This window comes from Leuciscus leuciscus, assembly GCF_965113295.1.
Source record: "Leuciscus leuciscus genome assembly, chromosome: 9".
NCBI lineage: Eukaryota > Metazoa > Chordata > Actinopteri > Cypriniformes > Leuciscidae > Leuciscus > Leuciscus leuciscus.
In genome coordinates, this window is record NC_138733.1 from 13,454,399 (window position 1) to 13,467,281 (window position 12,883).

At 38.5% G+C, this 12,883-nt stretch overlaps 1 protein-coding gene across 3 annotated transcripts in view; it reads left to right on the plus strand.

The window, feature by feature from the left end:
• Positions 1 to 487: 487 nt before the first annotated feature.
• The window catches only part of npas1 (neuronal PAS domain protein 1), a 52,307-nt gene continuing 39,911 nt past the window's right edge, over positions 488 to 12,883 (plus strand). The window contains exons 1-3 of one of the 3 annotated variants that reach the window (XM_082181165.1): positions 488 to 1,250; positions 2,139 to 2,276; positions 9,916 to 10,091. In XM_082181165.1, the coding sequence (XP_082037291.1) occupies positions 9,997 to 10,091 (95 nt within the window). In that variant the 5' untranslated portion in view covers positions 488 to 1,250; positions 2,139 to 2,276; positions 9,916 to 9,996. Of the gene's footprint in view, positions 1,251 to 1,587; positions 1,687 to 2,138; positions 2,277 to 9,915; positions 10,092 to 12,883 lie in introns of those variants that run through there. The other 2 variants (XM_082181164.1, XM_082181166.1) reach the window with 2 other exon arrangements.

The window sequence follows — 12,883 nt, forward strand, 5'->3', positions numbered from 1 at the left end:
ACTTACGCCAATTTCTGGCTCGACATAATCTGAAATGGTGCTTAAGTGAATTTATGTTGTGCTCAGTGCATTAACTTCTGCCGTTTTTGCCTTTATGTTACGGAGAGCTTTTGTGCGAGCGCACGGAGGAAAGCGAGAGAGAATGAGAATTTGAAACCCAGACCACGGACTAGACAGCCTATCAGTATTCAGCAGAGAAAGTGAGTGATGGAGAGAGAGAAACGGAGGAAAGAAAGGAGGAGGGGGTGATGTATCAATATTCTGAGTGGTGTTTGAGGGCAAGAAGAACGAACCGGGAAGGGGTGGGAGAGGGGCGCGGGTGCGCGAAACAGTCCGAGCAGGTTTATTCGCTCAGTGTTTGTTAGTGCGAGAGCCCGTTGGGGCGAGATGATATCGGTAGAGCAGTTACCTTGAGGACGGAAACTCAAGTGTGTGTTTGTCTGAGAGAAGTGGTGTTCAAGTCGAATGTGACGGAATCTTAGCCGAACGCTAGCCATAACTCCACTCTCCCTCTCTCTTTTTTACTCTGTGTGCTAATCAGCATTTGAAAGGCAGCTTTGACAGTGAGAAAGAAAAGTGAGGGCAGCGGGGAGGAGGGAGTGTAAACGAGAAAGAAACGAGAGAGAGAGAGAGAGAGAGTGTGTGAAAGAGAGAGAGAGGTAGGGGCCGTACAAGCATTTCTTTTATATTTACCAGCGATTGAGGAGAGAGAGAGAGAGAGCGAGAGAGGGGGAGCGAGTGAAGAGACGACCGGTGCGTGCAGCTTTCCCAAGAGGAAATGAAAAGAAAAGAAGCTCAACGAGGAAAGAGAGAGAGCCAAAGCGGGGAGCACGCCAGAGAAGGAAACAGACTCGCATCCTCTAACTCCAGTCATATCTGAGACGATCCCGGTCGAAAAGTGAGGGAGGAGAGAGAGCGAGAGCACGGTCGCTGCCGCCGTGCTCCCACAAACACACACACACACACACAAACACGCTCTTGCGGCAGCAGACCGCTGTGTGTTCGCCTACTCTTTTGTGCCAGCAGCTGGGATTGTTCTTGGCCCCGTCTGACCCCCTTGTCACCCCCCCGTGTGAGTGTTTGTATGTGTGTGTGGGAGTGCGAGGGGTCCTGGAACGTGGACTGAGCGGAGGGGAGGGTCACGGTTCGGACGGGTCCGAGACAACTGAAGAAGAAGAAGAAGAAGAAGAAGAGGAGGAGGGATACATCTGCCCTCGAAACAGCTGCTCAGAGGTGGACATGCACATCAGGTGAGTCACGCAACTGCTCTTGACACACACATGTCAGACTGTCACATGTCTGACAGTTTTAAGATCCGAGCGGAGGGTTTCCCCTTTCTCCTCAAACTTGTTGATGGCTTCATGCCGGAAGGCTTGGCTTCCTGGGAAACTTTTTGGGAAAGACACTTTGCTCATAAGTACACTCGTCTTTCCCCCTTAATGACGGAGGTATTGGGAGCGGAGGGAGGGAACGCTGGGGTTAATTGTGCGGACCACCTTGGCTCCTTCTCAAACATCATCTCTCACTTAATTAGTGGATTTTACAAGATTAGTGCGCTTTGCATTGACGGCGTGTTCTGTGGAAGGTAGTGAATGGTAGCGGCGAGGCGCTTGTCTTCTGTTATCTGATGTCTTTGGATTTAACAGCTTCTTCTAAATGACTGGATTTGTATTAGAAATGAAAGGGGTGGGTAAATATTAACCTTTTCCTTCATCAGTCAGTTTGGGTTTAGCACGGGGATTATTAAAGAAACGAAATTGCTATTGTAATGCGTTTTAATTCAGTTCTGCTTGTTTTTGAAATTAAATGTTTGCTGAGAAAAAAAAAGATTTTTAAAAAGTGTATAATTAATATTGTAACGACAAATGTTATTATATAATGATCATTTTAATAACGATTTGTCACAAAATGATTCCTAATTTGTCGCACATCCTAGAAAATTTAGTTGGATTCTGTTGATATTGGCAACATTACATTAATGTTACACATATTGCATGTGCTACAGTAATAATAATGACAAAGTGTGTTCCACAAAATAATTTAACTTTAAATATGTTTATTATTATTACTCTGTAGTTACCGTGTACTTGCATACTTAAATGTAAGTATATTTATTTTTTTATTTTTGTGTTATTCAGCCAGATTCCTTCATGAACGGAAAGTTCATACTGTAAGTTTGTCATATGGGCGATGCTGGACAATCGGAATTATAGGACAGGAATATTTTGACACTTCCACACTTACTATGGCAGCCTTACCAGGAAGAAAAACAAAAAGTGAGTTAACTTTCCTGGGACTTGTTTGCCGTTTTCTTCTCATCGCTTTGCTTCGGTTGAGTGTTTCGAATCGATAGCTTCATATTAGTCTGGAAGTCTACCTGTTGCTCATTAAATATATTTGTTTGAAGACAAGTGAAAATGGGCAGTTGTTGAAGCTTTAAGCAGCTTTAGGTCTACCTGACCCGCCTGTTAAAAAATACTTTCATTGGTGCAATGTAATAGTCAGAGTGATTCAGCCATATCACGTAAATAAAAGTAGTTTATTTAGATGTTACTACAATTTGGTAACCTGAGACATTTTTATTTTTCATTATTGCTTATCCTGACGATGATAAATGTGTTGTTGTTTAATGTTTTCTGAAGAAACGTTACGTTACAGTTTTAGTATAATTTAACAGTCCGTGTCATAGTATTAATCAAAGACACAAAAATGCCAATTTTATTGAAAGCGAGCCGCCCTGTTAGTAAAGCATGCACATCCAAAGGCTATATCCGCATATCCGTAAGACATCAGGGGCATCTTGGAAATGAGCGTGAATTGAGAATTGATAGAAGTTATGCAGGTATGTACAAGAGAGCAATAGGACCATAAAAGCCGTCACACACACACACACACACACACTCTAAGAGCGGGACAGACAGGCCTGGTGACAGACAGTGTCAGGAAGGTGTCAGTGAGAAGCTGTTGGTGTCACACTTGGTTGACCTGATCTGTGGTCAGGCTGTCCACTGCAGCCCGTTGTGACTCCTTACATAACCACTTCCTGCCACTCACACCCAGCTCTGCAGGGACGCGCTCGGATATTTATATACTCAACATACAGACACACACACATCAATATGCCCTTATAAACACACACACACACACACAAACAAACAAACAAGAGCCCCAGTCGATATACAGACCCCTCCTGCAGTCAGAGAGATATGATCTTATTCACTGATTTTGACCTTCTGCATCCTTAAATTTTTCTCTTATCATCCATGATCTGTACATAAGCATCGCTCAAGTGTCAGAGATTGTCTTACGACAGTGATGTATTGTCGATATATATTTGAAACTAGATGGGCGAATCTCATGAAAACACTTTTAGGCCATTTTTCACCTCAAAATAAATAGGAATAAAATGAATAAAATAAAAATAATTAATATTAAAGTGTTTAAAAACATAAACTTCTACAATAGATTTGGGGAAATGTGATTAAGATTATTTTCCCCACACATTTAAAATGGTGTAAAAAAGTGTTTTAACAGTAATTCATGTAAAATCATGTACACGCAATTATATATATTTATTTTATATTTGCATTACAGTAACCTTGGGGAAATATGATTTAATTGCAGTTAAAATATTACATCAGTTCAATAATTGTATCTTATAATAAAGAGAATATAATTTCTAACATTTTTCTTTTAATTTTAGGATGAAATATGACCTAGACATGTTAATGAAAGGTTCAATGCAATTCACACTCATATCCTGCAGTTGTCCGTGAGCAAGAAACATGCATAGACTATATACATTTTATATATACATATCATTAAATATATCCTTCATAGTGCAAAATCCTCTAATTCTTACTAGTGTGCAAATGGTGTTGTACTTGGCCAATGAAATGGGACGTTTAAATGCTCTGATGTGGCTGCATGTAGACTCTTGACTTCTCTCTGACAATCTCTCTTTGGCTATTTGACCCTGTGTGTTTTCAGGACCTGTTCCCTGCCCGAGAGCCGAATACTGTGCGTTTCAGATGTACGTTGTGTATTTTATTTATTTTATGTTTTTGCAGTATTCAGTTTACTACAGTACAAGTGTTTAATATTCTGAAATGCATTTTTTTCCCCATGCATTTGAAAAGTTATAGAACTGTGCACATCCAACCCGAGTCAATCAAATCTAGATTATTTAGTCAGGTCTCTCGACATATGCTGGCATATCTGAATTTGAGACACAGTTATTGTGTAGAAACTCTGGAAGAGACACGTGATGATTACTGGAGTCTTTTGTCACTGTTGAATGATTGCTTAGTTGGTCCTTGAGAAAAGCAAAACATTTATTGATGTTTTTTAATCCCTTATAGTCACTATTTGTCCATTTTAAAATGCCATTTAAAAGCAAAACGCAACATTTCTCCTCATGCGAGATCAGATGCAAGATCTCAGGGGCCAGTCCAGTATCCTTTACGCTTTCCGTTTTACCGTTGCGGGTCAGGGGCGGGTAGGGTCAGTTTGATCTAATCAAATGGAGTATTGATTCCATTTGATAATTAATGGGCTAGGTGAAGATGAAGATGCAGCCTCCAGCTCTGAGGATTTGAGAAGAACCTTGGACTGGGAGTGATGGGAAGCCACCAAGGTCAGCGGCAAACCGCTAGAGTGCAGAGCAAGAGAGGTCCAGTTAAATGAGATAGGGAGAGAGAAATGCTGTTGACCAGAGCTGATTTATCAGCGTTCAAAGAAAATGAGACAACATCTGACTTCCTAATGCTGGACTTCAAATGCAGAGAGATGTGAAGAGAAATTAGTATTCTGCTGAAACAGCTCCATATATTGATGGAAAACTACATGCAGTATAGATGTTGCAGTATAGACAGCACTTCAAAGATGTTGGATTAATAATTCTGAAAGCAAATATAATTGCATGTTACATGCTACAACATCATTTCTGCAGTTATCCCTATTAAACGGTAATTTGAAATGCTCTTTATAGGTGCATCAAAGACAGGGAGGAGGTAAATTATGAACATTTTCTTTTATGCTTGACTCCAGGTTAATCTTTTAAAGTCGACTTTTGTTCTCAGATGTATTTTAGTGACCCATGGCTGACGTTGTCTTTGCAACTTTTGCAACCCTTCCAGAAATAAAGTGTTCTGGCAAACATCTGGTGAAGATTGCTGCACATTTGCCACTTATTAAGCCCAAGTTCACTGGAAAATAAACCATTTTTACTAGAGAACAAACTGGACCTTTAGAATTGCATTGAAAACCAACACATTGAACTATTTAAAGAAGTGAAATTGGATGTTTGGGTCACAGGTATCAATTCTCTTTTCATATAGCTTTTGTAGAATAAAATGCATCCTAGATGCACTCAAAGGACAGGAAGACTAGAAAACAATTGAAAATGAATATTCTAAGTTTAAAAACAACACTATAAAATGGTTACTTTAGTCTCTGGATGAAAAAATATGTAGTAACTGCTATTCTATGAAGCGGCTGTTCACCAGCTACTGCTGTGAATCAGACATTTATGTACAAGTAAAGCTATTGGTGCACAAAATGGAAATGAACATATTGTAAACGTTATTTCAAATCAATAATTGCAACTTTAAACGACTACATAACTAAAGTAAAAATGACTGAAATGCACTTTAAATAATGAACATTTTCTCATCACCTTCAGATCGTTACAAGCCGTATCGCTTTCTTTCTACTGAGAAACATAAAAGCAGAAATTTTGAAGATTTTGTGAATTGTTTTCCATGCATTTACAATAAAATGAGATGTTTGAAATGGATGAAAGTTTTCCAACTTTGAGTAAATACGCAAAAGTCTTCTGAAGCCATTCGGCAAATGATTCTCACATGAAAGCAGTCATATGGTTTGAGAAGACTTTTTTGATTTAAGGCACAAGTTGGATTATTATTATTTATTTTGATCAATTTATTGTGCTTTTTTGAAGCATGAAAGCTTCAGTCACCACTCATAGTAATTGCATGGAAAAGAACGACCAGTCCATTATTCATAATTTCTCCTTTTGTGTTCTGCGGTAGAAATTAATTAATTTACTCGTGAGGTAAGTAATGACCGAACTGTCAGTTTTAGGTAGTGCTAGTACTTTGAAATTTTAACATCAATTGTCAATCCCTTAGTGTCCGATTAAAGTCTGGAAATCTGTGACATGACCGGCCCACCACAGCTGTTTGCTGTTTAGATTTATTAAGAGAAAAAGAGGGGAAGGAAACGGGTGCCAGGAAAGTGAGAGAGAAAGTGCCCGATGGCCACATACAGGAATTGTTTTCTTCTTCTGTCAAAGGCATTCAAAGGTCAGTCACCAGAGTCACCCTGCATTACAAAAAATGAATAATCCAGAATGTTCCAGAGGTCCTTCACGCATCCTCATACCACTGCATGTGACATTTAAAACGGAATGGCAGTGTTATATCTGGCCTGGAAATGTGGGACCAATAAATGTTGTGCGAGAGAAAAGAGAGGGAGTTTGTGTGTGCATGAAAGAGAGTTGGTAATAGACGTGGTGTATTGTCTCCGTGCAGATTGGCTTAAATGTGCTCATTTTCCCCATTTGGCAGCTCCATAGGGAGGGGCGGAGTGCACTAACGAACCTCTGACAGCTGGAGGCCCTAATTAACGATCCCATCTGAAAACAAACAGCCACAGGCTCCGCCAAACACACACCCAGGCTTGGTTTGCTCCCGCACCCCGGCCTGAGCCAAATCCCATCCGCATACATGCAGTTAGGATCCACGTCATTGTTGCTACTGGAACAACATTAGTATTAAAAAATGAAAATGTTGTCATTTTACTCATCCTCATGTCATTCCAAAACATAGGTATCGTTAATTAAAAACTATTTTCTTAACAAATCGGTAATTGATATAAAGTTTAAATTTATGTAAACTTAAACGAAAAACTTAAAAATGAGAAATGTTGGCTGAATAATCATTTCTATTTCTGTTTTTCTATTCGCAATAAAGAATTTCTTAAACTTAGTGTTAAAATTGCTAAAACTGAAACAAAAATAAATTAAAGCTAAATAGAAAAAGTTAAATCAATCCAAAATTACAATCGCAATCCAAATTTTTTAAATATCTTATTTTGTAAGATACTTGATACTTACTTGTTTCCGCCAATTAAGTTTAAAACTTAATTGCGACTTTTTACCTCACAATACTGACTTTTTTTCTCACAATTGCGATACATAAAATCACAATTGTGAGTTATAAAGTTAGAATTGTGAGATATAAAGTCACAATTTTGAGAAAAAAAGTCAGAATTGCGAGATAAAATATTGCAATTAACTTTTAAATGTTTTATTCTGTGGCAGAAAAAAGCTTCCGTTTGTAACATCATACATTGCATTCTTCGTATACGTATATACTATACAGTTCATGCATTCCCAAAGAAGCAAAGTGATGACCTTGGTGTTGCTAGCATTGTTAAAACTATGCTGTACTATGCTGGTAATAGACATGGTGAGCAAGAGACTGTTAGAGCAGTAGGAAACGGTTTTAGACCAGCTTTCAAGGCACAATGGCAATCTTGGCAATGAACAGCAAAAGTCTCTCGTTCTCAGTCTAGTAGATGTGATGCTCTTTACTTTATAGTTGACTTTCAGAGCAGAAGGTGACCTTCTCTGATGCCATTGTACGTTTGCGAAGGGCATGAATGCCAGCACACCTCACATCAAGGTTACGGAGTTAATTGAACAATTATGGTGGACAGGACCTCCATTATGTGTGTGGAGATAGTGAGGATGCTGAGCGAGATCCCGCACGCGATTAGATGAAGCATGATAGGCTAAAGACCAGCAATCACTATGTGTGTGTGGTACAGTTGCTAATGCTAATTGCACTCTTTCACTTGTAAACGTGTTTTGTTTGTCCATGTGTGCTTCTGATCTCTTAAATGTGGCAATTTTTGAGCAAATGATGTATCACATACAATTTATCAGCCATTTTGAGTTCACATGCTTCATTTAGGTATCAACTTTGTCTCAAAAATGTTTCTTAAGAACTATAAATAAATGTGGAACATGCTCGGGTCAGATTGGTGAGAAATGCTTGAGTTTGAGTTTGGTATCTTGCAAATCTGAACACATTTTCAGACCTTGTGATCTTATCGGAAACACTACACTGTAATACAATTTTTTTTGTTTTTAAGGTGGTGAATAAAACATTGTTGGAAAATGTTTTACAAGAAAATACTCGTTTAGTCTTTTTACTTAAACATTTCACGTTTAATTTGATGTTACTTTCCCTTTCTTTGTAATTGTTTATTACATTTGCTAGCAATTTTTGAGTGATAATTGTTTCTACACCAATTGTTTTTCACTGTAGGATTTATTCTGAAAAATGTTTCACTAGTAAATGTGATTTTTCTTTCCTATGGGCTACAGACCATGGTCAAAGTGATGTATGATGGCTATTAGCACATTAAAGCACATCTCATACAGTCTTGCCAGCTCATGACTAAGCTTTTGTGAGCCATGATGATGTTGCTAGTGCCTGTCATGGGATCACCTGAAATTAACGAGGCTTTATACAAGTTCGTGTCATGTCAGAGGTGGCATCGACCCATATGATGAATCCGCTGATGTTGTGCTAGTTGTGTGAGTGTGTGTACCGTGCCAGGTCAGGTCAGAGGGGAAGTGTAGGGCTGTGGCATGTAGCCAGTATGACTGTGTTGTGATTTACTCAGAGCGGGCCAGCAGGCATCTCACGCCTGTGGGTATGGCATCATGCTGCTGGAGGGCAAGCTGGCCCTTTAAATGTCATAGAGATTGGGCCAGGACGAGCACTGCGGCCAAACAGCCCTGGAAACTCATGGAATTGTGTGTGTGTGTGTGTGTGTGTGTGTGTGTTTGGGTTTTGCTGTATGGCCACAAGCCCTGTTGGATTTAAAGAGAGAAAGTTGTTGTTGCTCTGTATTTTGGAACATTAATAACATTGTATGTCCAACCTAACCCGGATATATACAGTACAGGTCACTGACTTTAAGCGGTATGTACTATATAGCATATCTCAACTACCTGATTGCTTGTATTGTTGTAAAATGTAAATTATATAATCTCCCAGCTCGAATCTGCTAAAATGCAACTATAAGGCATATATAAAATAAATGGCTCTCTTGTGACTGTACTCTAGAGTGTTATTATATTTGGTGTTATTTGATAAACCATCACAAATACACAAATCTCAGTGGCTGTTTGAAACACTTCCTTTATTCTCCATGACAAGTTGGGGGTCAGAAACGGAAATGTCCGCTGAGCTTTGTTTACCGAAGAAACCGGGGAATACCGATTAAGCACCACCTACTGCCAGAGAGGGAATTTGCATTTTGAATCAGCTCGTTTTCACATTTTTTTTTACGCATTGGTATGAACAGGAACATCACATGCAAAAATCAGACCAAATTTACATTAAGAACATACATGCTTGTGTGAAGAGGCCTTCAGTCTTGAGTAACTGACAATATTGTGTTTAAAATGTAAGTTAATTCATATTAAAATCATCTGAAGCTTATTCGAAATGACACTCTTGCATGAGATATTGCGTAATTATGTAATGTACTAAATGTCAGTGCAGTATAGGCCTATACTCTAATGTATTTATCATAATAATAGTAAACAGTGTTTTTTCAAAACTCAAAAGTAATTTATAATATTTATGGAAATAATTTATATTAAATCACTGATTTATTAGTGGTTATAAGTGTTTTGTTTTAGTTTTTTTGAACCAGTATGTAACCATTTATCAACCACCCAGATTACTATGCTAAGAAACACTCAGAACACATTAGTATTGTCATATCTTCACAATGAAACAAATCATGTCATCTAATTAGCATCATTATAGTTTATTTCAATACTTATTTGACTGTTCTTTTGTCTTTCAGCTCTTCTGTTGGGGGTCTCGGACTGACATAGCCTCGGCCAATCACAGCCTGAGTTAGAGGTGGCGGCCCATAGGGGGCGTGATGGCGGCCATGCCGTTCGTCAGCGAGGGGAAGTGTGTGAGTGTGGAGTGGGATTTCTTACAGGGACTACTCGCCAAACCACCCACCTTACCCTGGTGAGGATAAACAAACACACACTCACACACCTTGACGAAGAATATTCCTAAACACACATCTAACAATTCAATTTCTCTTTCAAGCTTTTGCTTTTGCCACGGCTCAATGTAAGCCCTTGGTTTGGATCCATTAGCATGAGATTAACTAAATTTTAGTAGAATTATTAATGTCCGCTCAGCTGTGGAGGATATAAAACTAAACAGAATCAATGGCTCCGTATTGATTGAACCCTCCAGGGTCGTCTTACTACAACGATGAGATGTTCTAGCTTGGAGAATTTTTACTTGGAACAATACTGTTTATACACCGAGAAATCTCACAGGGCCAAAACACTGATCGACTGACTTAACATGACACATACAGTATAGTGACATTCTGTAGACCGGGAGTTCAAACTCAAGCTTTAAACTTTTCCAATCCTTGAGCTTTTATTTTCGACAGAAAACTGCTGAATAGCTGTAAACTTCTGCCCACAAATATGTTGGGAATTATGCAAATATGTAAATAAAGTGAACCTAGAGCACGTTTGCTTTCCTAAATGCACATGCAGAGATGGACTTCGCTGCATTTACTGTGCTGGGAAGCTCTCAGACCATGAATAAACCAGATCACGTTTATTTGCATGCCGGCCTTTGCTTTGAAACACGCAGCGCATCAGACTATACAGTTATGTAATTAAATCGCAGCCTTTGATTTGATAATCTCACTAAGTTCTATCGAGATTATCGTGCAGCCCCATTATTTTAATGTTACATTGGATATCATTTTTATTCGTTTTTATCAACTCTCAAACCCTCTGCCGTTCCCTCGCACACACATATACAGGGTTCGTACGGTCATGAAAAACCTGGAAAAGTCATGGAATTTTAAAATGGCAATTTCCAGGCCTGGAAAAGTTTTGGAAAATGAATAAACTCAGAAAGTTTTGGAAAAGTCATGGAAATTTGTTTTTCAAAATATCCGTGTACTTGAATTTGTTTAATTAATAATATTGGTGAAACAAATTGCAATACTTTTTTCGTTAGGGTGATCAGTCGAATCACGTGACTCACTTGCGGCGGATTTTGATTGTAGGTGGGCCTCCAGAAAACTAGATGGGCCAAAAGAAATGGGTTCCCCTTCATGTCCGTTTCAGCGCTTTTCTGCGGCACTGAGGACAGCGACTAGTAGCCATACCTGTGTGGCTCTTGTGTCGCTGTCCTCAGCTCAGTGCTTCAAATGAAAATAAGCTGCTTTGCGTTTTCATATTAGCTATAGGCTAGCTACCGTCTGTATGCGCCTTTCCATTACAGATTTGAGCAAAACTGTTTTTTTCTTCTAAATATCGATAAATAACTATTGCAAAATGACGGCGTTTCCATTAACCGATGTTAAGCAACTAAAACTAATTTTTTTCCTCTCGCGATCAGTCATTCCAAAAATCATGGCAACGGAGGACGTTAGTAGGTTTATATCTCAGCCACCGCCCTACAAATTATTATTATTAATGGAAGGAGACGTGTCTTATCCAAGCATTAATGTCAGGGAAAGACCCTTATGAAAAACAGCACATATATAGGCTAAGTTTCTTCATGTTTCTCCCTTGATTGTGATGACTTTTTGCCTCTTTGTTAAACATTTAAAATATATACAAATTAATATGGATGATTTTTTCTTTAAAAAAAATTCTTTTGTCTTTTATTTTCCGTGTTGGCATTTATGAGGAAAAAACAATGTTACGTGACCGTTCTCCATTACGGTAATGAGTGCTCTGAATGCGGCACTAAAAGACTTTAAAACTTACACAGAGACCTCAAACAGAAAGCACAAAGCCTTTTTCAAAAAAATTCGTTTTGTATTAATTGTATCTTGATTTTAAAATATGTTTCATTAACCAATTGCTTAATAAATAAAAAGTAAATAGCAGAAAATAGATAATCACGACACAGTGGCGCCGGAGTGAACTGGAGCTTAAGCTATCATCCATGAACCGAAACTCAGCGTAAAAGGTAGCCTACTCGCCTCACAGACCTAAACAAAACTGAAATAGGCCTATATCTATTATCTACAGAAATCTCTACTTTTAAACAGAACCATTCAAAACAAAATAAAACGATGTAGCCTAATCCGTATGAAATGTGCATTTCTCTCCGGCGTGTTCACTACTAAGAAGATCGAGAGTCAGTCAACTTCGTCTTTGCAGTCGACACAGAAAACACTTGTTTATTAATAAACAATTAAAATCGAGAGAGAGAGAGAATATATGATTAGTTTGACTCATTTTGAGGACTTATAATGATCTGTTAAGATAGAACGTTCACCGAATTCTGATTAGTCGAGAGGATTTATCCGTTTAGGCTAAAAATAGGGTCGGCGCTTCTCGGTTTGGAAAGAAACTGCATCTTGCAGTGGCCTACATTTTAAACAAGGAAATATAGCGATTTGGCATGAAACGTTGATGGAGCAGTGAATAGGGACAATCTCGTTTTTTTTTATGGCGTTTATCGCGTTTTGGAAAAGAGCTCTTCAAGCACATTTTTATGGAAGCTTGTTTCCGCCACAGAATAAAACATTTTAAAAGATAATTGCGACTTTTTCTCACAATTGCGAGTTTACATCTCGCAATTCTGACTTTATTTCTCAGAATTGCGAGATATAAAGTCAGATTTGCGTGAAATAAAGTCGCAATTGCGTGTTATAAAGTCAGAATTGCGTCTTATAAAGTCAGAATTCTGACTTTTTTTTCTCGCAATTGCGACTTTATATCACGCAATTCTGACTTTATATCTCGCAATTCTGACTTTATAACACA